Below are 25,056 nucleotides of genomic sequence, written 5' to 3' on the forward strand. Positions count from 1 at the left end.
CAGCAGGGACATCAGGAGCAGTTCTTGGTTGTGCCTCTCTCAGTTGAGCGAAGATCAGTGAAAACTCAAGACCAACAAGCTTTGCACAGCTAGCTCTATAAGCAAGCCTAGCTCAACCACCCCATCACTGTCCGCTAAGTCTTTTTTATAGCTTTCCAAACATCACATGTCCTCCATAGGTCTTGCCTTAGCTCATGAGCCTGCTTCAGCTGACATCACTCTGCCAATCAGTCCAAGTCTGTGGAAGCATCGAGAGAGTACAGCACAGTACTGGAAGCTTTTTTGGCACACTTCTCTCTATGGAGTCCCAACAAATGGAGCTCAATTATGAATGTACGGCAAACCAATACATGTATGTCATTAGCGAAGACTCTTTTTATCATGTGTCCTTTTTATGTGCTTGTTTTAGCAGAACATCCTTTCTCCTATGTCTGCTTTAGTGAAACGTTCCTTCATGAGTCTGCCTTAGCCTTTCACCTGTGTCCACTTCAATGAAATGTTCTGTGACGTGTTTCCCTTAGCGCAACACTGTCCAACACAACTGACTTTCTGAAGAACCCATAAGTTTCTACTTCATCCACCTGCCTCTGCTTCCTGAGCCCTGGGACTAAAAGCATGTACTACCATTGCCTTTTTTAAAATAAATTTATTTATTTATTTATTTATTAAACTTTTTAAAAAGTGCATTGGTTTTTTTGTTTGCATGCATGTCTGTGTGAGGATGTCAGATCCCCTGGAACTGGAGTTGCAGACAATTGTGAACTGCATGTGGTTGCTTGGAATTGAACCCAGGTCCACTGGAAGAGCAGCCAGCAGTCCTCTGAGCCATCTCTCCACTCCCCCTGCCCCCACTAGTTAGGTTTCTATTGCTGTAGAAAACACCATGACCAAAAGAAATTTGTGGGGAAATGGTTTATTTCACCTTATAGTCCAGCATGAAGGCAAGTCAGAGCAGGAAGTTAATGCGGGGACTTGGAGGTAGAAACTGATGCCTTGGGGGAATTCTGCTTCCTAGCTCGCTCAGCTTGCTTTTTCCTATAACCCGGCACTACAGCCCAGGGGTGGCTCTACCCACGGTGAGCTGCAAGCTACCCCACATCTAACAAAGGTCAAGAAAATGCACCGCAGCATTGCCCACAGGCCAACTGGATGGAAGCATTTTCTCCAATCCCTGACGTCCCTGATTTGCATCAGGTTGACAAAAAAAACCCTACAGTACAAAAAGTATCTAGTGGATTAGAAATATTTGGATGATTTGACACATCAAGTATTCAAAACACATAAGAATAACACAACCTTTTTCTATTATTAAATGCGTTTCTGCAATGTTGTCATGGACTCTAGGGACACACGCAGGCCTCTGCTGCTGTTCTCAGTCCCCGGGCAGCAGGCGAATGGTCTCTCTATCATTCACAGTTTCTTTCCCTTTTCTCCACTCTCCATATATCCGTCCTTTACGTTACTTCATTTTTTCCTTTGCTTGAAAATCTTCTACCCAGCCCCGTAAAACACGTCGCTACTATAAACTAAAGATATAGGGGGTGTTCTAGTTTGCTCTCTGTTGCTGTGGTAAGACATCACAACCCAAAGCAATCTGGGGAGGAAAGGGTTCCTTTGGCTTCCACCCTGTCACGGGGTGGGGGGTAGGGGGGTTGTGGTGGGGGAGGGGGAGAGGCAAGGAAAGAACTCAAGGCAGGAGAAAGGAAGGTGGGATTAAAGTAGAGACCATGAAGGAGTGCTCCTCACTGGCTTGCTTAGCCTGCCCACACTCCTCATGGCTTACACACCCCAGGACCACCTGCCCAGTGGTGGCACCGCCCACATCAATCAAGAAAATGCCCCACATAGGGACTGAAGAGATGGTGCAGTGCTTAAGAACACTGACTGCTGGGGTTGGGGATTTAGCTCAGTGGTAGAGCGCTTGCCTAGCAAGCACAAGGCCCTGGGTTCGGTCCCCAGCTCCGGGGGGGGGGGGGGGGAGAAAGAACACTGACTGGACAGGGGTTCAATTCCGAGCATCCCTGTGGTGCCTAAACCAGTTCCAGGGGAACTGAAGCGCTCTTTTCTGGCCCTCCGCAGGCACTGCACACGTGCGGCACTCAGATATAACCACAGGCAAAATAGACATACACATAAAACTAAAACAAATAAAAACTTTGAAAAGAAAAAAGAAAAAGGAAAATGCCTCACTCGCCTGCCTATGGGCCAATCCAGTGGGAGGTTCCCTCTTCCCAGATACCTCTAGTTTGTGTCCAGTTGACTGTGGTGACTGAACCACACTCCATTAACAAACACAAGCCCATCTATGAAACTGTCCTCTAGAAGCCTGCCCTCGGACAGGCTTCATGAAAGAGGTGGGGACGCCAAATGTGTCCACCGATATTAGGTTCACCCAAGTTGCACTAGGGAGTGCCCCGTGCTGTTTTCCTTTGTATGATTATCTGTGGGGAGGGCTCACTAAACAGCTCTGTACATTGGTGCCCTCTGTCTCTTTGGTAGCCACTTTCAAAACCAGACAGTCCATGAGGCTGTGAGTTAATTACTGAGTGTCAAATAACGGTGAAGATGCAAACACGTATGCGTATATGCTTTATTTTTTTCTTCCCCATAACTGTAACTCGTAATATTTTTCTGGTTTGGGTTGTTCCTACAATCCAGCTCACGCAACCTATATAAGTTTTATTTTTATTTATTTTTTAAAGATTTATTTATTTTATTTATATGAGTACACTGTAGCTGTCTTCAGACACCCCAGAAGAGGGCATCAGATCACATCACAGATGGTTGTGAGCCACCATGTGGGTGTTGGGAATTGAACTCAGGACCTCTGGAAGAGCAGTCAGTGCTCTTAACCACTGAGCCATCTTTCCGGTCCCTATAATGATGAAGCTCACCACTGGGTGCAACAAGGATGCTATGATGAATAATACTTCTGTTGGCACACTGGGTGTGTATGGTGCATTGACTTTTTCTTTTCAAAAAACATTTACATATTTGTTTGCAGGGGTGGTGAATGAGGAAATCAGAGTTTCTGGGGATTGATTTTGGGTTGTCAGGGGTAGTGGCAAACATCTTCACCTGGTGAACCACATTGCTAGCATCTTGATGGATAGTTGATTTAGTTCCTAAGGTTTTATAACTCATAGCAACAGATTTTAGTAAGAGTCAAGAAATGCACAGGCTGGGGGAAAGCAGCACAAGGTTAGAGTTCTTGTTTAGAGTAGTCAAGGCCAGGGAGGGTCCTCCCACAAACCGGAAGGGGAAAAAGATCAGGGGAACGATGGATCAGTGGGTGATGGGAACTGTTGCCAAGTGGATAGCTTGACTCTGTTAGTTAGACCTATTAGATGGCAAGAGAGAACCAACTCTTGAAAGTTGTCCTTTAATGGCCACATGGGTAGAGTGGTACGTGTGCCCAAACACACACACACACACTCGAATAAATGAATGTAATGAGAACTTAAGAAAGAGAACATAAGAAAGTTGATTATGTGAAAACTTAACAAATCGATGTCTTCTGGAAAATTTTTCTGTGCAGTGTGGAGATAGGCACTGCAGTTAGTATAGGCAAACTATTTTAAAGAAGGAAATGAAGATGAGAGAGGGTTTTGGTTAGTATGGGGAGCAGGAAGGGAGACTTGATTGGATATTATCAACATACTTTATATACATGTATGAAATTGTCGAAGAATAAAGGTATTTTTAAAATAAAAATGTTCTTTTTCAAAAAGATTTATTCATTTATTATTATATGAGTACACTGTAGCTGTCCTCAGACACACCAGAAGAGGGCATGAGATCCAATTACAGATGAGCCACCATATGGTTGTTGGGAATTGAACTCAGGACCTCTGGAAGAGCGATCAGTGCTCTTAACCACTGCACCATCTCTCCAGCCCAAATAAAAATATTCTTTAAAAAAAAAAATGAGGAGGCAAGGCCTTAATTCTTCAGTCAGTATGTTGAAGTCTTCACCATCTCTGATCCTGAGCGTTTGACAACCTCCTACACATCTAACGTCCCATCACAAGTTTTAGCCTATCTCACCCGCCCCACCATCGCCCTGCCCAGTTTTCTCCTGGCCCCGCCCCACCTCCTTGGACTGGGTCTCGGGCTCCCGTGGGCACCGCCTCTTCCGGCCCGCGAGTTTTGATTCCCTTGGCGGGCGGAAACTGCTGGAACTTGAATCCTGCAGAGATTCCCACCGACTGTTCCGGCTTTGCTAGGCTCTGCTGCCGGCTGCTTCACCCTCTGTCCTGTTCGGTCCTGCCAGGCCCGCTGCCCTTTAGGTCAGTACTCCCGCCCTCAGGCGGTATTCTGGGCTTTTTGGGGCGTGGCTAGGAGACGGAGCTTCCCTGAGGTTGCACCCATCAGCGCTGTTCTCTGTGAGAAAGTCTAGATTTTTCGACCCTGGCCTTCCCAGATGGTGGGGTGTCTGTGTGTGTGTGTTTGTGCCTGGCCTTCACAGATGGTGGTGGTGGTGGTGGTGGTGGTGGTGGTGGTGGTGGTGGTGGTGGTGGTGGTGGTGGTGTGGTGTGTGTCTGTGCCTGGCCTTCATAGATGGTGGGGTGTGAGTGTGTGTGTGTGTGTGTGTGTGTGCGTGCGCGCGCGTGCCTAGCCTTCATAGATGGTGGTGGAAGTGGTGTGTGTGTGTCTGTGTGTGTGTGTGTGTGTGTGTGTGTGCGCGTGCGCCTGGCTTTCACAGATGGTGGTGGTGGTGTGTGTGTTTGTGTGTGTTTTGCCTCTCGTTCTGAGACGTATCTTGGTCTCGAATTCACTTTGTAGCCAAAGTGGTCCTTGAGTTCTGGATACTTCTGCCATAGCTTCCTGAGACCTGGGGATACAGGCGTGAGTGCTCCCCACTCCTGGCTCACGAGGTAATTGATAAATTTTGATAGAGCGTTTGACGCCCTGGAGGCTGCTGTAGATGGGAATTTTCAGTTCTGTTTCAGTGCTCTTGATTTTCTGCAAAAGCGGTTCAGAGATGGGCTTTGAGGTACTTTACTTCGTTCAACTCAGTTTTCTGGAGTACTCCAGTTAAAAGAGAAATGTGTGATTACCCCCCTTTTAGAGTCCAAATCTTTCTTTGCTTTGTACCTCTTCAAAGCAAGTGGCCTGAGACTCCCATATTGTAAGGGTGCTCAGGAAGCTATAGTAGTAAATGTTCCTGTCAAGAAGGTTGTGGAGAGAAACAGGGAAACTTCTCTGAGAAGGCATTCCAAGGCAGGAAGCTCATACTATGGTGAGGTTAGTGAGTATTCTAGTCTCACCTTAGGTGGATTTCTGTGGTTAGTGGAGTAGGAAGAGAGGCTTTCGCAGGAGGCTTAAGTCCCAACTTTTGTTCATGTTTTGGCTTCTGTTTCTTATGAGGTGTGAGAGAATCAGAGAAGCCCTGTTAAACACTGTCGTGGACGTCGTGGACTGTCGTGGAAACAGTGGCTCTCTCCTTTTTGCTTATCTATTATGACAGATTAGATGGACAGATCAGTCCCTAAATGCTTTTTGGAATGAATACCTCTATTGCTCCACAAGGGAACAGAAGGGTGCAATGCCACTCCACTGTATTCTAAGGCTAAGTTCTTAAACCATTCTGCATTTGAAGTGACCAGATGAGTGTCTCAATGAGCATGAGAGACAAGTTAATGTATTTTGTAGTAAGTGATAGCATAGCTCAAATAACACCACACTGGTAGCAAGATACCCTCAGTTTGCCTTCCTATGAAGACTCACCATATAGTCCAAGCTGGCCTCGAACTCACAGAGATGCACCTGCCTCTGCTTCCTGAGTGCTGGGATAAAGGCATGTACCACGGTATCTGATAGTTTAATCACAACTCTCCCAGTATCTAGCTGGTTTCTTATTTCTTCACAAAGATCTCTATTGCATATGCCCCATTTCTTCACCAACCAAAGGAATACGCAGATACATTTTTGCTTCCTGTATTCCAATTTCTAGAAGGTAAACAGGATGTGTAAGATTATTTAGACCCAGCTTTATACCCACAACATGATCTAATCACTAGTCTGTCTTTTTTTCTTTTTGTAGGTGGGGGGTAGGAGTTGGGGGTTGGGGGTGGAGGGTTTAAGACAGAGTTTTCTGTGTACCTCTGGTTGTCCTGGAACTCACTCTGTAGATCAGGCTGGCCTTGAAGTCAAAGATCCAGATCCGCCTGCCTCTCCCTCCCAAGTGCTGGGACTAAAGATGTCACGTCAGCCCAGCTAGTTTTCACAATAGTTGCAAAAATGATCTTCCCTGGATTTCAAGATATAATCTAGCCCTGTAGTGATGTTACTCAAAGACATGGTGTGATTTGAGGCAGAGGGTAGACAGAAAAAAAGGATTTAGTGTTTGTGCAAATTAGTCTTTCCTTAGGAACTGGAAGTTTAAAACTCCATAGAGAGTCCTCTGTGTGTGTGTGTGTGTGTGTGTGTGTGTGTGTGTGTTGTTGTTGTTGTTGTTGTTGTTGTTGTTGGGATTAGTCAGGAAGCATGAAAGTTCAAAACTGCCTGGGCTATTGAGAGAAGTCAAGACTGGTGGGATTGCAGGCCTGCATCTCCAAGCTGGGCTTGCTAGCCTACTTATAGCGGACAGCTCTTCAGTCAAATGTATAGCCCCAAATTTTTCCATTTCCTTACTTGCTTTCCCTCTTCCTCCTCCCTTCCTTTGAACAGGATCTTAGGAGTTACTGGGCCATGTCTTGACCTCCAAACTTAGATTATTTCTTGTCTAGGAATTTCTTAGTTTTCTGATTCCAGTTTTGTTTTTTGTCTTTTGGTTTTTTACTCCCAGAGTTGTCTACAGGCAAATGGCCATTTAGAGATTTCTGAGTTAGCATATTCCCTTAAAAATCGCTCCTTAAAATTTGGATGGGTAAGCTGTGGCTGTGGGTTAGCACTGACTGTGTGAGCAGTACCTGAGTCCGGGCCTCAGAGCCCATGTAAATCTGCTGGGTCTCTCTGTCCTTGAACCTTCACACACACACAATGGCATTGCACACCCACCGACACATAAAAAGTAAAACATTTGTCTGTATGAGTGTATAGCATGCTAGTGCCTGCAGAGACCAGAGGAGGGTGTTGGATCATCTGGATTTGGGGTTACAGGTGGTCGTAAGCATGAGTGCTTAGGACTTAACCTGAGAGAGCAGCGCAAGCACTCTTAGCTCCCAAGTTCCTGTCCAGTCTTTTCCCCCAACACCTGACCCCATCTCCTGCTTTATTATAGGGTCTTATGTGTAACCCAGGCTGTTCTGGAACTTTAAATCTTCTTTTCTGGTGTCCCCAGTGCTGGGAATATAGGCAGGCATCAGTGTTAGGCTGGAACCTCTGCTCATTCTCTGCACAAGCTGGGAAACCCATCTGTCCTCCTCCAAACCCTGCCCGTACAGAGAAAACAACTGCTTGGAGAAAACTCCTGCGTGTCATCACTCCTTGTCTCCCTATTTCTGGCAACCCACCCAAGAATGCTCACGCAGGGGCTCAGATTCTGACCGTGTATGGACGCCATCCCAGCTCCTAGCTGGCATGTCATCACTCCTCACCTAAGCTTTGTAAAACCCCCTTGCTTTAGCCTGCATGTGTGAGTTCACTGAGCCCCACCTGTGAACCGACCCCAGAGCTGCCTCCTAATAAACCTGCCTTTATCTACTTTTAATCTGGTCTAATCTGGCCTATATTTGCATCACCAAAGGAGAGAAAATGCCTATCAATAAACATACTTGGTTCGCTTTCTTCTTTAATGGTGTCTTTGTGCAGAAGTTCTGAATGTGTGTGCTTCTGTGTGCTGGCACACATACACAAACATACACAGACTCACATTTTAGTTTTTTTTTCCCCCTAGTTGATTTGGAACTCATGTAGACCAGGCTGGCCTCAAACTTGGCAGTGTGTGTGTATGTTTGTGTGTGTATGTGTGTGCTATAGTGCATGTGTGGAAGTTAGATGACAGCTATGGGAGTTGTCTTTCTGCCATCGGGGTCCTAGGGATTAAACTCAGCTTTTCAGGTTTGGTGGCAAGTGCCTTTACCCACCGAACAAGTGGATTTGTGGTTTGAGACATAGTCTCCTGTAGCCCAGGCTGGTCTTGAACTTGCTGTGTAGTCTAGGAAGAAAACCTTGAGCTCCTGCTTCTACCTTTTAAATATGGGCATTACAGGCAAGTACTCTTACCTTAGTAAGTTCAACTCTTTATCGGAATTTGATTTGTGTGGATGATGTGAGGCAGGAATCCAGGTTTTGATTTTTGTTTTGTTTTGTTGTTTTTGAGGCAGGATCTCTCTGTGTAGCCCTGGCTGTCCTGGGAGTCAGATCCTCCTTCGTCTGCCTCCTGGGTGCTGGGACTGAAGGTGTGGGCCGCCTCCGCCCTGCTCTGTTGCTTACTAGTTAGTGCTCTGGTCATTTATATGCCCTAGCTTTATGCTCATCCGTGTTCACAGAGGGGGGCGGTGAGCTGCCGATGTTCCTCTTATCGGATACGTACTCTTTCTCCTGTTTTACAGGTTCTTGTTGTGATTTTGAATAAGCTTCCAGCTGGACTATGAAAGATTATGACGAGCTCCTTAAATACTATGAATTATATGAAACTATTGGGACAGGTAAATGTCAATTTTTTTTTTCTTGGAGGCAGAATACAGGTAAATTAATTGAAAGTATGGTCTATTTGGGTAGTCATGAGCTTTTTAGTATAATTGATGTACCTCAAATTTTGTTTTGTACCTATAATTAAAAAGTTTGAATTTTATTTTGTGTGTGTGTTTGTCTGGTGTATGTCTCTGTGGGTGATGTATGTGGGAAACATGCCACAACATGCGTGTGGAGATAAAATGACAGCTTTGTGAAGTAGATGCCCTTTTACCTTTATGTGGGTTCTAGGGCTGACTCAGGTCAGTCACCTTTGCTGCTGCGCCATCTCTCCTGGTCCTCTGCCTGCTTTAATAAAGCAGAGCAGAGCAAGGGCAGACTCTCAAAGAGCCTTACAGGTCACTACAAAAGTGGTGTGTGTTTTAGTGTAAATGAAGCCACTGGAGAGACAGTGCTCAGCTAAGGAGCGATATGGCCTATGTTTTGAAAGGGTCATCCTGGCCGCTTGAGAGTGAAGGCCCTGGGTGGGGAGAGCAGGGCTGTCGAAGCGATGGCAGGCAGGAGAGCCCATGTCAGGAGAGGGTGGCAGCATGGCTAGAATTTGAGGGTGAAGCTAGTGAGACTGAGTCGTAATACAGTAAAATGGGCATGATGTCAGTGAGTTTCAGATGAGTATACAGTCACGCACTACCTGCTCAGAGAAGACATGGCCACTTCTCAGCAGCACCTGTCCCCTTCCTAAGGAAGCCATTGGTATGTCTGCCCCGCGCAAGTGGCGGGGAGGGATTTGCCTGCAAGTTGTACATGGAATGCTGGAGAAAGTACGTTCCGTGCTGCAAGTTCCACGCCACCTGGGAAAACAGCACGGAAGACCTTGGAAGAGACTATTTGAATCTTTTTTTTTGAGTTATTAATTTGAACCTCTTTCAGATAGCTAGAAGTATTTAGTCAGCCTCTGACCCAGTTTTAATATACAATTGATTTGTAGTTTTAAAGCTCATTGAAGATTTGTGTAATTTGTCTTCAGTTTTAATAACTTTATGTTGTGTTCTAGCATGTTCATAATAAAGCAAATTTAATTGCAGCGTTAAACATAGAATATGGTTAAAAAGATTTACTTCTATTACTATGTATGTGTGATCTGTGCGTGAGTAATCCTTGTGTCTGTGGTGGCAGAGGAGAGCAGAAGAGGGTGTTTGATCCCCTGGGGCTGGAGGAATAGGCAGTTGCGAGCTGTCTGATGTGGGTGCCGGTAACTGAACCCTGGTGGTCTGTAAGAGTGTCAAACACACGTTAACTTATTAGCCATCTCTCCAGCTTCCGTAGAGCATATTTTTAAAGAGTGAATATTTTTTCCTACTTCTTTAGTATAAAATCAGATATTTGCTGTTCATGGTAGGGGGAAAAAATCCATCTAGAACAGTGGTTCTTAACCTTCCTAATGCTGCAACTCCTTAATACAGGGTTGTGGTGCTCCTCAACCAAAAAATTATCGTTGATACTCCACAACTTTAATTTTGCTATGGTTAGGAATTGTCATCTAAATATCTGTGTTTTCTGATGGTCTTAGTACCCCTGTGAAAGGATTGTTTGTCACAGGTGGTAAGTACTGGTCTAGAACATGGACTGAAAAGAATCTGGAGTCCTGGCTAGCATGTGGAAGTGACAGAAGAAAGGAAAATTTCCAGGAAAAATCTTTTAAAAAACCTGTGCTTGGACCCTCATTTATCTCCGTTTGCATTTTCTATACTTAGGTGGCTTTGCAAAGGTCAAACTTGCCTGTCATATCCTCACTGGAGAAATGGTAGCTATAAAAATCATGGATAAGAATGCACTAGGGGTAAGTTTGAAATTCTTTTTTACTTTACTTGTATGAAATAATGGGTTCCATTGATAATTTTTTTATATAGTAGTTATAGTATATTGATCACTGATAATTTTATATATGAGTCATAGTATGTTGGTCATATTTATCTCTCATGACGTTAAAACTTAACTTTGAGTCAAGGTTTCCATATATACAGTAGGGTTGGGTTAGGGTTAGGGTAGGGTTAGGGTTAGGGTTGGGTTAGGGTTAGGGTTGGGTTAGGGTTAGGGTAGGGTTAGGGTAGGGTTAGGGTTTGCTGTCTTAGGCTCACCTTGTGTTGAAGTTGGCCTTCAACTGTATTGATCTTTCTGCTTTACCTTCATGAGTCTTAGGGCTGCTGGTGTTCATCATATCCTACTAAGAAATATATTTATCCTTTTCTATGTATGTATACATGGCATGTGTATGGGTACACATGTAGGTGTGTGTACATGTGTATGTCCATACATGTACAGAGGCCTGAGGTTGATATTGGAATCTTCCTTGATGCTTTCCACTTTATTCTTTCTAAGGCATGGTATTTGAGTCAAACCCAGAGCTTGCTGGTATAGCTAGCCTCACTAGACAGCTTGCTGTGGAGACCCTGTCTCTCTCTTCTGAACCTGGAATTATAAACAGGCTGCCATACTTACCTGGAATTTACGCGGCTTCTGGGGATTCAAATTCTAGCCCTCCTGCTTGCACAGCAAATGTAAAGATTTGGGGGCTTGAGATATGACTCAGCAGTTAAGAGCACTTGTTGCACTTCCAGAAGACCCAGGTTCCATTCCCATCATCCATGTCAGCCATTGAACATGGAGTCAAGCATCTGTAACTCCAGTTTCAGGGCACCCAGCTCCTCTGGCTTCTGAGGACATCTGGAATCACACACACACACACACACACACACACACACACACACACACACACAAAAACACACAATTAAAAACAATAACAACAAACCTTACTAAAGAAAGCAAGACCTTGGGTGGTGATATGCTGTTGGTAAGTATGCTATGTAAGCATGAGAACATGAGTCTGGACTCTAAGCTCTCCCAGAAACAGTTGAGCATGGTGGCTTTGTACAACCATAATCCCAGTGTACACAGTCTAGACTAATTGGTGGATGCCAGGTTCAAGGAGAGACTCTCTTGGAAAATAGATGGGTATCGATTAAGGAAGACAGATGGCCTTTATATGTGTCTGCACACGTGTGTATATATTTACGTATACATGTCCCCCACACATACATATACCACACTCAAAAAGACCTGTGGTTTTCATGTAATCTGGATCCAGGCATAGTGGTACATACTTCCAATCCCAACACTTAAGAGGCAGGAGGAGGAGAAGGATTGCTCCAAGTGCAAGGTCAGCTTGGCCCACATAGCTAGGTCAAGGCTAGTCAGGGCTGTACAGTGAGACCTCAGCAGCAGCAGTAATGAGAGGTACTTTTACAAGTAACTAATTTCATTGAGACTCCTTTCTTGTCCTTTAGTCCAGACTGACCTATAACTCACTTTGTAACCCAGGTTGTCTTCAGACTGGAACCTCTTCCCCAAGTCTTCAGACTGCTAGGATTGCCTCCAGGCCTGCTAATGGCGTCTCTGTGATTTCTCTATTTGAATGGTCCCTTCTACACTAGTCTGAGATTCTTTCAGGAATTCTACTGTGTAGTAGCTTTTTATCATTGTGGCAAATACTTGAGGGAAACAGTTTAAAAGGAGGAATGATTGAGTTTTGTCTTGTCTTGTGGTTTGGGTTCAATAATCCATTGCTTTGGGCCTGAGGTGAGGTTGACTGTCATCATGGTTTGAGCATGTGCCTCAGTGGCAGCTAGGAGACAGCATGCCTTTGCTAGTAGGCGTGCTCCTTTATTCCACCCATGCCCAAGCTGACTCAGGGGTGTCCCCGTGTTCAGTGTGGGTCCTCTCTGAGTCCCAGAGGCTCCTAGCGTGTGCTAGCTAATCTCCACCCACGCACACTGACAGGTCGACTGACACACCTACACTGAGTTTGCTTTTATAAAGTTCCTCAGGATGCGAGTTTCGTAATGCTTTTCTGTTTTTCGAGCAGCTTGTTTTCAAGCTAGTGATAGCTACCTAGTTTAAAGTTGTTGATGCTTGCTTGGAATACTTGCCAGAGAGTTTGTTGCTTGTCTGAACTGATGTTTTGTCAAACAGAGCGATTTGCCCCGAGTCAAAACTGAAATTGATGCCCTGAAGAATCTGAGACATCAGCATATATGTCAGCTCTACCATGTGCTAGAGACAAAGAACAAAATATTCATGGTGCTTGAGGTTAGTGGTGAGCCCCAGACAACTAAGAGTGCTTGTTCGCTTTTTTAGTAGTTGAGAGAGAATTCTGGAAAATTAGAATAAATGTTTGTTCTAGTTTCATTTCTGTGGCCGTGATAGAATAATCCTTATAGAACATAACTGAGGCGGGAGGAAGGGTTAGCTCAGTTCCAGGTTCACAGGAAGGCAGAGCAGCACAAACGTAGCTACGGGTAGAGAGAAACAAATAAATGCTTGCTTGTCTGCCTGTGCTGTTTGATTTCTCCAGTCTTATGCACAGTATAAGACCCTGTCTGGGGAACAGTGCCACCCATAGTGGGCTGGGTCTTCCCACATCAAGGAACTTAGTGATGGCAGCCTCCCATAGACATACCCACAGGCCAGTCCTGTATAGACAATCCATGACTGTCCTCCCAGGTGATTCGAGGTCGTGTTAGGGTAATAAAGTTCACTGCTTTTTTGTTCTTTTCTTTTACCTTTATGTGGGTTCCTGGGATGAAAGCTATCTTGCTGGCCCTTTTTGTGCCTTTTATTAGTATATATTAATTATACATATTGTGTTCTATTGTGACATTTAATACATATTTTTATGTATGAAATAGATTTTATGTTTATGAATATTTTGCCTGCATGTCTGTCTGTGCACCATTTGTGTGTCTGGTGCCTGGTGAAACCACAGAGGGTGTTGGGTCCCCTGGGGCTGGAGTAATAGAAGCTGTCAGCTGCCATATGGATGCTGAGAAATGAACTTGGGTCCTCTGTGAGAGCAGCCCAACCATCTCACCAGCTTTCTTTTTTTTTTTTTTTTTTGGTTCTTTTTTTCGGAGCTGGGGACCGAACCCAGGGCCTTGCGCTTCCTAGGTAAGCGCTCTACCACTGAGCTAAATCCCCAGCCCCACCAGCTTTCTATATAATGTGTTTTTGACCATATTTGACTATCTCTTATTATATTCTTGTTATCACCCTGGGTCCCTTCTTCTCAACTAGCCCCACTTCTACTTCTATGTCTTTTTTTTTTTTTTTTTGATAACCCACTGTTCTCTTTTTTTGAGGGTTGCGTACAAGAGCATGGCTACCTTATTAATGGCTGTATCCCTGAAGAAAATGTTTCTCCCTCCCTTATCAATCATTAACTGTATAAATCCTGACGAGGGGGCTTTGTAAGCCCTTTTTCTTAATTACTTTTTCTCCTGTAGATCAGTGTATGATTGTGTGTCAGACATCTGTGTGCTTGTGGGAATGCACGCTTGCACACATGCATGTGGAAACTCAAAGCGTCCTTCTATCTTGTTCTTTCCCTTGCTTGTTAAGACCAGATCTCTCACTGTTTGGTTAGACTGGCTGGCCAAGGAGCCCCAGGAGCTGCTTATCTCTGACTCTGTGCTGGGATTACAGATTTGCGTTGCCAACCGCAGGCTTTTATGTGGGTGCTTGGGGATCTGAACTTAGGTCCTCATGCTTGTTCAGCATGAACCCCTAATGGGCTCTTTTTAGGGAGATTAAAAATCAGTGGTCTTTGGACAATGACCAGCAATAATTACTGGAGAAACAATAATTACTCCTGCTTTTCATTTTTAACTTTAGATTACTATATTAAATGTGAATTTAAGTTGAAAATGAGTTTTAGTACTTTGCTATAAAAATATCAGGCCCAGAGTGAGCTTTTTAAAATCACAGTGATAGTTGGTTTAACTTCTGTTTATTGGTACTAAAACTATTCAAGGGAAGAATTGCTGTTCGAATTCTGGAATAATTACTGTGTTGTTGGATCCTGAGAGTGCAGTTCATTCACTCAGTTCCCTTGCCTTTGACGTTAAACTAATATTGAGTTTGCTATGGTTTTACTTTCCATTCCTGGGAAGTGATTTCTATAATGTGTGTAAATGAGACTCTTGTTGTTTAAGTACTGTCCAGGAGGAGAGCTGTTTGACTACATCATCTCCCAGGATCGCCTGTCGGAAGAGGAGACCCGAGTCATCTTCCGCCAGATCCTGTCTGCAGTTGCATATGTGCACAGCCAGGGCTATGCCCACAGGGACCTCAAGCCAGTGAGTGGTCCTGTCACCCTTAGATGTTTACCGGGACTTCAGCACGGCGTGCCTCATCAAGTACCCCGCCCCCACTTCTGCTTCTTAGGCTTGGGTTGTTGTCAGAATCTGTCCGTTAACTTTTCTTTCTTAGCATCCTCATGACCCGTTATATGCTCTTCGTCAAGATTTTATCCCTGGGAAAAATGAGTCATCCAGTATTTTCCATTCAGTGTTTTCTTTTGTTGTTGTTGAGACATTGTCTACCTATATATAGCCCAGGCCCACAGTATAGCCTTGGCTGTCCCTATCTTGAGCTGGTCTTAGCCACCCAAAATGCTGAGATTATATTCCTTTAGTTTTAAACCATTCCCCCCAGAAAGGGGTAACTCAGCAGAACTGGCAGCTTCTACCTTTAAAGGACTGATGAAGATGTGAACACTCATTCAGTCTTTAGGATCCAGTGTGTGTGATAGTGAATGTGTATTCAAATAACTTTACAAGTCAGGAACGTGGTCAGTCTGCGGCATGGTTATCCCTTTTTAGTTTTTTGGGTTTTTTTTTCTTTATATTTTATTTATTTATTATATATGAGTGCACTGTAGCTGTCTTCATGCACACCAGAAGAGGGCATCAGAGCTCATTACAGATGGTTGTGAGCCACCACGTGGTTGCTGGGATTTGAACTCAGGACCTCGGGAAGAGCAGTCGGTGCTCTTAACCACTGAGCCATCTTTCCAGCCCCACTTTTTAGTTTTTAAACTGCACTCTTCAGTCTGAGCTCTGTTTAGTCTTCTCTTTGTTTTTCCAGACAGGGTTTCTCTGTGTATATAGCCTTGTTTGTCTTGGAACGCTTTTCTGTAGACCAGGCCGTCCTTGAACTCACAGAGACCCACCTGCCTCTGCTTCCAAGTAGTGGGATTAAAGGTGTGTGCCATCACTTTCCAACTCTCCAGACCTCTCTCTTTTTCTTTCTTTTTGTGGTTCTGGGGAGTAAACCTAGGTCACAGGGTTGTTGGGGGCAGTCAGTACTCTTCCCATAGTTGGCCTGGAACTCACTATGTAGACCAGGCTGGCCTCAAACAGATCCACTTGCCTCTGCCTCCTGACGACTGTCATTAAAGGGGGTACCTATCCCTACCTCTATTTTTTCTTGTTTTTTTTTTTTCCACCCCATTGGCTTTTATTTATGTTTTAACTTATATTGGATCTCAGTTTCAAATAGAAACAACTCAATTATTTTTAGAAATGATTAGAAATGGGGTGTGACATAAGGAAGTCAGAATACACTTATCAAAATATCTTTGTTTTCTCAGGAAAATTTATTGTTTGACGAAAATCATAAGCTAAAGCTGATTGACTTTGGTCTCTGTGCAAAACCCAAGGTAAGTATGGAAATAAAAGTACATTTATGTCTAAAGTTTACCTGCTGGTGTGTCGTTTTGCACTGACTTTCACTTAATCATTATTGTTTAGTTTCGTCCATTTTAAGGAATTTTATCCTTAGCATTAGTATTTTGTAAGTATGCTACATAATTCTAAGATGGAGCCAAGATTGTGAGTCACCACCGTAGGTCTAGGATTTGTCCCTACAGGGACGCTGTGAGAATCTGGAGTGACAGGTGGCATGAAGCCATTACAGTATGATATTGACGCCTTTGTTTGTAGTTTGAGCATTTTGCCACTAGATGATGATGCCTTTGTTCATTTGTGTAGAAGTTGAGAATTTATTGCGTCTCTAGTTATTGTTCCCCAAATGGTCGCATAACTAAGATTAGTTATACTCTTGTGTCATCCTCTTTCCTTGTTAAAGAAGAGGGAGGTAGATGGCCACGGGCTTCTACAGTTATGCTGCTCAGGACTTCCCTGATCTGCACCAAATAGGAATATACTGGTGTTCTTCAGCGTAACTTCTCTTTGAGGTGACTTTGAGTGTCTCAGCTCTGCTGTGGCAGCAGGTCTCCTGTGAGGTGGCTTGTTGGAGGCTTCCTTCTGGGTTCTCTAATGACGGCACTTCGTTGCTAAAATGAGCTGTCTGTACTCATTAAGAATGTTGAAACTGCAGACCTGTCTCAGCCCTTTGTAGTCCCATGATTATTTCCTGCCCCTCAGAACTAGCAAGGTGCAGAGAGAAGCAGATCTTGCCTCTTTAGTTTTGAATGTCTGATTCTTCTCCCACTGATGTCTATTCTGAGATTACCAGTGGGAGCTCGTGTCTGGAAGCAGATGATTCAGAAGGCAGGTTTAAAAAATTCTTTTACAGACATATAAAAGCTTATAAAGACCATCCTTTGGCAGATAAGTTATATTCTCTACAGGAGGTGGTGAGAATGTTTGTAGAAGACTCCATTAGCTTTTTTGTTTTTTTGTAATGGCTGCCACAGATTTAACCCAAATAGACAGTATCCAAGAAAATGGGTGGTTTGGGAAAGATGGCCTCAGTTCTGTGGGGCTCTCACTGTGCCACCACCACCTGACTCATTTGTAAACAGAGTTAGAGTTTCTAGATCTTTGCCTCCTGTAGAGGCACAGGAGTGCAGTAGCTTCGTTTACATAAGCCTATTGACTCATTTCTGTGGGAGAGGAGGAGGTCAATGGATCACCAGGTAAGGTGGTGATCGGTCTCATCACAGAGTCTAGACAATAGATTAGCAATGCATTCTCCTGTACACCAGTTGCTCCTTAATGTTCACACAAGAAGGAAGATCTTCGTATTGGCAAAGGTTTGATGTTAAAGCTAGGGGCCTGAATTCTGTGGGTATTCCTTGAATACTTGTGTGTAGGAAATGATGGGTGCTTGGATAAATGTGGGGTTGATTACTGTGCAGATGAGAATCTAGGGAAGTATATAGTTGATCTGACTGATCTGAGGAGAAAAAGGTCTTCACGTGAGGTGGAGTGGTATTGGATGTGTAGAGCATCTCAGTTGACATGTGCATGTGTGCGTGTATACAAAAAGCAGCTGCAGAGATCTCTATTTTTGGGTATAGTTTTTCATCAGTCTCTCTTTGAGTTCAAAGGCAAGAATTAAAGTTTGATTTTTTTTTTTTTTTTTTTTTTGGTTCTTTTTTTCGGAGCTGGGGATCAAACCCAGGGCCTTGCGCTTCCTAGGCAAGCGCTCTACCACTGAGCTAAATCCCCAACCCCCTAAAGTTTAATTTTTTAAAAAAGATTTATTTATTGTATGTGTGAGAGAGCTCTGTAGCTGTCTTCAGACACACCAGAAGAGGGCATCTGATCTCCTTACAGATGGTGATGAGCCACCAGGTGGTTGCTGGGAATTGAACTCAGGTCCTCTGGAAGAGCAGTCAGTGCTCTTAGCTGCTGAGCCATCTCTCCAGACCAAGTTTAATGCTTTTAATATTTATTTTTGTTTTCTGAGACTGGTCTCATGTAGCTGGGTTGGACCTTGAACTTCTGGTCATTTTGCTTCTACTGCCCAAGTGCTGGGATTACAAATGTGTAACAGCATGCCTGATTTGAGATTTAATGTTCTCAGGGGCTATGACTACAAGTGTTTCATTTTTGTGTTATGTAGGGCAACAAGGACTACCATCTACAGACATGCTGTGGGAGTCTGGCGTATGCAGCACCTGAACTAATACAAGGGAAATCGTATCTTGGATCAGAGGTAATTGTTACTGATGAGTTTGATGTATTTCTGTCATCCTTTTTGTGGTTGCTTTTTGTATAAAGTGGCTATAGTTCGAACTGGTTGGGCCAGCGAGGTAAGGTCTAAGGCTATGATAATACACTCAGTTTTCAAAGATATTTATTAGTTAACGCAAAGAAAAATTTATCTTTCTCGCACAGCTGACTTGTTTCTTTGTTTTTGTTTTTTTGGGACAGGGTTTCTCTGTGTAGCTTTGGCTGTCCTGGACTCGCTTTGTAGATCAGGCTGAGCTCAAATTCACAGAGAGCCACCTGCCTCTGCCCCCTGAGTGCTGGGATTAAAGGTGTGGGTCACCACAGCCAGCTTGCACTTCTTCATCCAGTCAGCGATCGAATTCTCTGCAGCTCAGGTGTTGCTGATGTTAGTGTCATAAAGAAAGAAAACACAAGTGGTCAGAAGCTTAGGAACTGGGGCGAATGTCTCCTGTCTCTCCTACGGTCTGGTACAGGGGTCTGGTACAGGGCGCCCTCTGGAAGGCAGTAGCACGGGCAGCTGCGCTCAGCTCTCTTTACGTGCTGCACCTGTGTTTCTCATGGAAAACTATGGGGATAAGTGCTGTGTGGGAGAAACTTTGGAAAATACCAACTTACTTAACCTGAAGCAGGAATAGATGGGGATTTGTATATTTTAAGGGACTTCATTTTGATGTAAAATTTTTTTTTTTTTGGTTCTTTTTTTTTTTTTTTTTTTTTTTTTTGGTTCTTTTTTTTCGGAGCTGGGGACCGAACCCAGGGCCTTGCGCTTCCTAGGTAAGCGCTCTACCACTGAGCTAAATCCCCAGCCCCGATGTAAATTTAAAGAATTGTACAAAAATATAATTAAGAAATTTGGGGGCTGGGGATTTAGCTCAGTGGTAGAGCGCTTACCTAGGAAGCGCAAGGCCCTGGGTTCGGTCCCCAGCTCCGAAAAAAAAAAAAGAACCAAAAAAAAAAAAAATTGGTTTGTTTTTATTTACATTTGCAATTATTTATATTTTCCCGTTTGCTTTATTCTTTCTCCATACAAATTTATGCACAGCCTTTTTAAAAATCATATGAATGTGACCTGGACATCATATCCCTTTAAAATTAAGTATTTGTGTATATTGTATTTTTTTATATATTATCTCTTTAAGGGCTATTATATCTTTATTCTGTGTGTATACTGGGGGCAGCACATGCCCTGATGTACATATGGATGTCAGAGGATAACTTCTGGAGTTCGTTCTCTCTTCACCTTCCGGTTCCAGGATTGCACTCAGGTTGTCAGGCTTGGTAGTGAGTGCCTTTGGAGAGTCTTTTCCTGCTGAGTCATTTTGCCAGCCTGTTTGCTCCTGCATTTGTTTTAAATGAGCCAAATTTTTAATTTGTTCAATTCTTGCATTCGAAGTGCTCTTCCATGACTTCTTGGCCTGAGATTCTTTGCCACAGTCTCTACCTACCACATAGCTGCAGCCAACCGATTTATCGATTTATCGGGTGGGGTGGGAAGGGAGAGTGGGGGAGGGTATCCTCCTTGATAGCTGCACACACTCCCAGAGGCCCAGCTCTTCAGCTTGTTGTGTGGACTTTAGGTTATTTTGGTGTTCAGCACAAAGGGACTCCATCATCCTGACATCCATGCATACAGCCTGGTAAACATCCACACACATACATAATTGCTCGCACTCAGGGTTGAGAGCGTTCTTAAGCACTTCCTCTAGAACTGCCCTTTACCCCTTCAGCAGCACTGCCTTCTTTGGCCATGGTGTGGAGTAGGGTGAAACTGAATCTTGAATGTACTTTGAGCCTGTTCCTCTATAAGACTTGGCAATGGCAGAGAAAATGCTTATTTGTTTATTTATTTTGGAAGAATAGTTTACTGAGTGTGCTGTCTGAGGGCAGCAGGCTGGGCAGTAACTGGAGTGCTGCTGCCTGTAGCTTTATCTCTATATTTTCTGAAAGCCAGGAGGAACTTTTTCTTTTTATGGTGTACTGGATATTGAACTTAGGGCCTTGAATATGTTAACACTGTTTCACTGACTAGGTCACTATCCCTTTAGTTCTGTTGTTGATATTTTTTCTTTGTAATTTTGAGACAGGATTTTGCTCAGTTTTCAGTTGGAAACCTGAGGTCCTCCTGCTTCAGCCTCATAAGAAGGACGTTTGTCTCGTGTGTGTGTGTGTGTGTGTGTGTGTGTGTGTGTGTGTGTGTGTGTGTGTGTGTGCGTGTGTGCGTGTGTGTGTGTGCGCGTGTGTGTGTGTGCGTGTGTGTGTGTGCGCGCGTGTGTGCATGTTTGCTGTGTGTATATATGTGTCATATATTTATATGTGTAGGTCTGAAGTTGACATCAGGTTGATAGTTTGCTCATTATTGAGGCAGGGTTCTGGCTAGTTTGGGTAGTCAGTGTGTCAAGGGAAGCTTGTCTTTGACTTCTGGTCTAGGCGTAGAAGTCACACCACCTAGCTTTTGTGTGGTTCTGGGGATCTAACCTCATATTCACAGACCTGCCTGGCAAGGCGTTTATTCACAGAGCGAAACCCATTTTGGATTCCCAGCTGGTCTGGAGTTAAGTATGTAGCTCAGGCTGGCCTTGAGCTTTTGGGTGTTCTTGCCTCATCCTCCCAGCTCTGGAATTACAGATTTAAGCCTTTTTGCTACAGATCCTATAAAATGTGTTGCTTGTACCAACCATCTTTATAGCTTCATTATATTGGTTACTGTATTTTTTTAAGCTCTATTTACATTATCTTTATGTGTGTGTGCATGCAGATGAAGGCCAGAGGACAGTTTATTGGTTTTCTCCTTTCACTGAGGGTCCTGAGAATTGTATTTATTATGATGTTACCCTTGGCAAGAAGCTCCTTTACCAGATGATCCTTTTTGCTGGCCCTCTAGAGTTCTTTTTAGCCTGGAAAACTTAGGTTTTCTTCGTTTTCCTTAACATTTTTTTCTTTGAGACAAGCTATCTTACTGTAGCTCTAGTTGGCCCAAACTCATTGTGTAATCAGGCTGGATTCCCAGAGATGCCTTGCCATCTGAGTACTGGGATTAACGGTATCACAATGCCTGGCTTGTCTGTTTTCTGAAACACAGTCTTGTGTATCTCAGGCTGTGACTTTGAACTTCTGATCTTGCCTCTGCTTTCCAGGTTTGGGATGACAGACATGTGCATCACATTCAGTTTATGTGGTGCTGGGGACCCAGTCAAGGGCTTCATGCATGCTGGACTGATCCCCTCAGCTTGGTTTGTTTGGGTTTTTTTCCTTTTAATTTTAACTTTGGGAAAAATACAGATAACAAAATCACCATAGTAACTGATTTGCAATTCAGTTTGTTAAGTACGGTCACATTGTTGTACAATGAAACTCTATAGTTTTCTTTACTTGTAGAGCTAAACACCCATAGCTCATTGGACAATACCTCCCCATTTCCACTAATCTCTTTGGCTTTTGTGCCATTCTCTGTGTCTCTGAATTTGGTTATTCCATGTTAGATATAATTTTAATAATCTTTTTGTGACTATCATATTCTTCAACATGCCTTCCAGGTTTATCTATGTTATAGCATGTAGGGGACTACATAGAGACTTGCCTTTAAGAAAACTGTGTGTTGTGCATGGCAGGGCATTCCCTGAACCCGGGGCTCACATTTTCTTGACTAGACTGGCAGCCAACATTCCACAGCAGCCCTCTGTCTCTGCTGTCCTTGGAGCTGGGCTTTATAAGCATGTGCAAGGTGCCTGTGGGTTCCGGGGTTCTTACCTTATCTATGGGAGTTTGACTCTCTGTCATTGTATGGTAATAAGAACTGTACCAAAGAGTCCTTTGGCATCCTTGAAAGATGCGAACCTCAGGCCTGCATCCAGACTTTGTTCTGGTTGTTGGAAGTTGTAAAGTAAGCAGTTGCCTGCACAGGGCATGTTCTGTGGTAGGCTCTCTGAGGTTCACAGATTCTAATGGGAAGTGTTTGAGCATGCTTTCTTCCCCCAGTTCTTTTTATCTCATTGTCAGTTGGTAGATTTATTTACATTTACTTTGGCTTATAATTTTAGTTAATTAGTGTGTTTTCTCATCTTGTTTGAATCAATGAAGCGAGATGCTTGATGAGGTAACTCGAAAGTCTAGTTTCTTTTCAGGAGCAGTGGTAGATTTGTATGGAAACATTACTATACTTCTTTCATCTTTTAGTTTAATTTCAGACACAATCCGTTTTGACCTCTCATGGTATTTGGCAAGGCCGTGTTCACTTCCTGTATTGCCACAACTTAATGAATTAGTGTTTGCATCTCTTAGGCATAAATGCTTAACTTCTGAGCTACAACTTGAAACACAAATCACCTGGTTGACTTGAAAGGCATGGAGTGCTGGCTTTGGTGTGAGTCAGGAGACAGCGCTGTCTCAGTAGGCTCCTCTAGTGCATGTGCACACCTAGATAGCCGCGGCTGCCCTCATGGTTTAACCCTTTCTCTTTTATTTGTCTTTGTCAAAAATGCAGTCCTTCTCCCTTATGGACTTCCAAAGGTAAATGAGGGGGAGGCTGTGACTTACAGTTAGGTGCTCTGCCACTGGGCTGTTGCCAGCAGGGAAGCTCTGTTAGCGTTCTCTACAGGAACAAAACTTAGAGAGTGGAAGAAACATATGGATTTGTTAAACTGATTTGTAGATTGTCCAGATAATCTGATAATGGCTTCTCACAGTGAAAAGACCGCGATCTACCACTTGTTCAGTCTGTGAGGCTGCATGTCTTTGCAGTCCTGATCTGCTGCTGGTGTCTGAGAGGTTTCCTCGAGAGCTGCTGGTTTTCATTGGCGTCCTGACATCTGATACCAGCCACTGTGAGAGCAGGACAGACAGACTTGCCAGTGAGCGCAAGCAGCAGAAAGCAATGTGTCGTTCTTCCATGTCCTTCTGTGTGGGCTGCTATTGGAAGGTGTGGCCGACTTAGGGTGGGTCTTCCCTCCTGAAATGTGTGCTAAAGCAAATCAACACTGAGGTTTTAGTTGATTCTAGATGTAGTGAAGGCAACACCCAAGTTTAGCCACTACAGGAGCCATGATTAATAATGCGGCATCATTATTGATCAAGGCCAAGTATTGAATAAATAGTTACTGCTCAGGACTCAAGGAAATCTCAGGAAGGTAGTTCTTATGCTAATTTCTAGCCTACATATTTGAAAAGTCAACCATTGAATTTTATTAAGATTTCTTCATAGGCAAAGGGTTTGCACCATAGCTTACTAGCATTTTCAGATTAACAGGAGGTTTTCAGACTTGTTTTGGATATCTCTCTGAATGTTTACATAATCTTCCTGTGTAACATTAGCCTCTGGAAGCCTTAAACTCAGCTTTGAGAATCAGAGAGTCAGAGAGTAGAGGCTTTGTTTCTTTATGACTTTGTTTCTAGACCTTTGGAGATTCTTTTCTTTTTCTTTTTTTTTTTTGGTTTTTCGAGACAGGGTTTCTCTGTGTAGTCTTGATTGTTCTGGAACATTCTCTCTCTCTCTCTCTCTCTCTCTCTCTCTCTCTCTTTCTCTTTCTCTGTAGATCCGTTTAAGTCTACAGACCTGTTTAAGTCTGCTGGCATTGAACTCACAGAGATGAGCCACCCTCTGCCTCCCTAGTGCTGGGATTAAACAAATGCACTGTCACGCCCATGTGGGTTGTTTTCTAGTCGGCATTGGTGTGTAGCTAGAGGAGGGCACTGACCTGAAAGTCAGGGGTCTTCCACTGAGTCAGTGATTCTGGATAAACCTTCCTTTCTGGGCTTTGCCTTAGTCAGGAGAACGATTCTGTGGTTCTTGTTTAACCATCCTGCCTTTTTGAAATGTGTTTTATGTTGCTTTTTTTCTCCCTCTTAGGCAGATGTTTGGAGCATGGGCATCCTCCTATATGTGCTTATGTGTGGATTCCTCCCGTTTGATGATGATAATGTCATGGCTTTGTACAAGAAGATAATGGTGAGTGTTAAGGGTACAGAATTTCAGAATTAAAGCTCTCTGTGCTGCTTATTGTGTGCGTGCATGTATAAAAGTACCAAAAGGCAGGTATGTTCCAGGCTGTTGGAAGAGAACACTGTAGCTATTGCTTGGCCCTGGTTAAGGGGAATCCTTTTTCTTTTTTTTTTTTTAAAGATTTATTTATTTATTATATATAAGTACACTGTAGCTGTCTTCAGACACACCAGAAGAGGGCATCGGATCTCTTTACAGATGGTTGTGAGCCACCATGTGGTTGCTGGGAATTGAACTCAGGATCTCTGGAAGAGCAGTGAGTGCTCTTAACCTCTGAGCCATCTCTCTAGCTCCTTGTTAAACTTTTTGAGTAAGTACTATATATATTATATATCATATATCATATGATGTCATACATGTCATAGTGCATATCGTATAATTTATATCATACTTATTCATTAAAAAGTTTAAGTCCAGCCTGGGCTGCATGAGACATTGTTTTCAGAAAAAGGGAACTTTTTGTTGGCATTGTTTTTGGAGGTGCCATCCATCTCTTATTCTGAGACCTGGCTGTCCTCAGACCTCTTGTGAAGCCTAAGAGTGTCAAAAAGAGGATCACACCTAGCAGAACCAAGCAGAGCTGGCAGCAAGGTATGGAGGATGTTCAAGGTCTGCATCTTCACGCCCAGTGCTGGAAGCACTAAGTGCTCAAAGCCCTTGCTT

At 43.6% G+C, this 25,056-nt stretch overlaps 1 protein-coding gene across 2 annotated transcripts in view; it reads left to right on the forward strand.

Moving 5' to 3' along the window:
• The first annotated feature begins 4,202 nt into the window (after nt 1-4,202).
• Nucleotides 4,203-25,056, forward strand: part of Melk (maternal embryonic leucine zipper kinase) — a 60,104-nt gene continuing 39,250 nt past the window's right edge. Inside the window, exons 1-8 of one of the 2 annotated variants that reach the window (NM_001395606.1) lie at nt 4,203-4,289; nt 8,499-8,594; nt 10,335-10,420; nt 12,610-12,726; nt 14,628-14,771; nt 16,067-16,135; nt 18,289-18,381; nt 24,241-24,339. In NM_001395606.1, coding sequence (NP_001382535.1) covers nt 8,537-8,594; nt 10,335-10,420; nt 12,610-12,726; nt 14,628-14,771; nt 16,067-16,135; nt 18,289-18,381; nt 24,241-24,339 — 666 coding nt within the window. In that variant the 5' untranslated portion in view covers nt 4,203-4,289; nt 8,499-8,536. Of the gene's footprint in view, nt 4,290-4,790; nt 4,878-8,498; nt 8,595-10,334; nt 10,421-12,609; nt 12,727-14,627; nt 14,772-16,066; nt 16,136-18,288; nt 18,382-24,240; nt 24,340-25,056 lie in introns of those variants that run through there. The other variant, XM_063287908.1, reaches the window with a different exon arrangement.

Source organism: Rattus norvegicus, chromosome 5, assembly GCF_036323735.1.
Source record: "Rattus norvegicus strain BN/NHsdMcwi chromosome 5, GRCr8, whole genome shotgun sequence".
In the NCBI taxonomy this organism is placed as follows: Eukaryota; Metazoa; Chordata; class Mammalia; order Rodentia; family Muridae; genus Rattus; species Rattus norvegicus.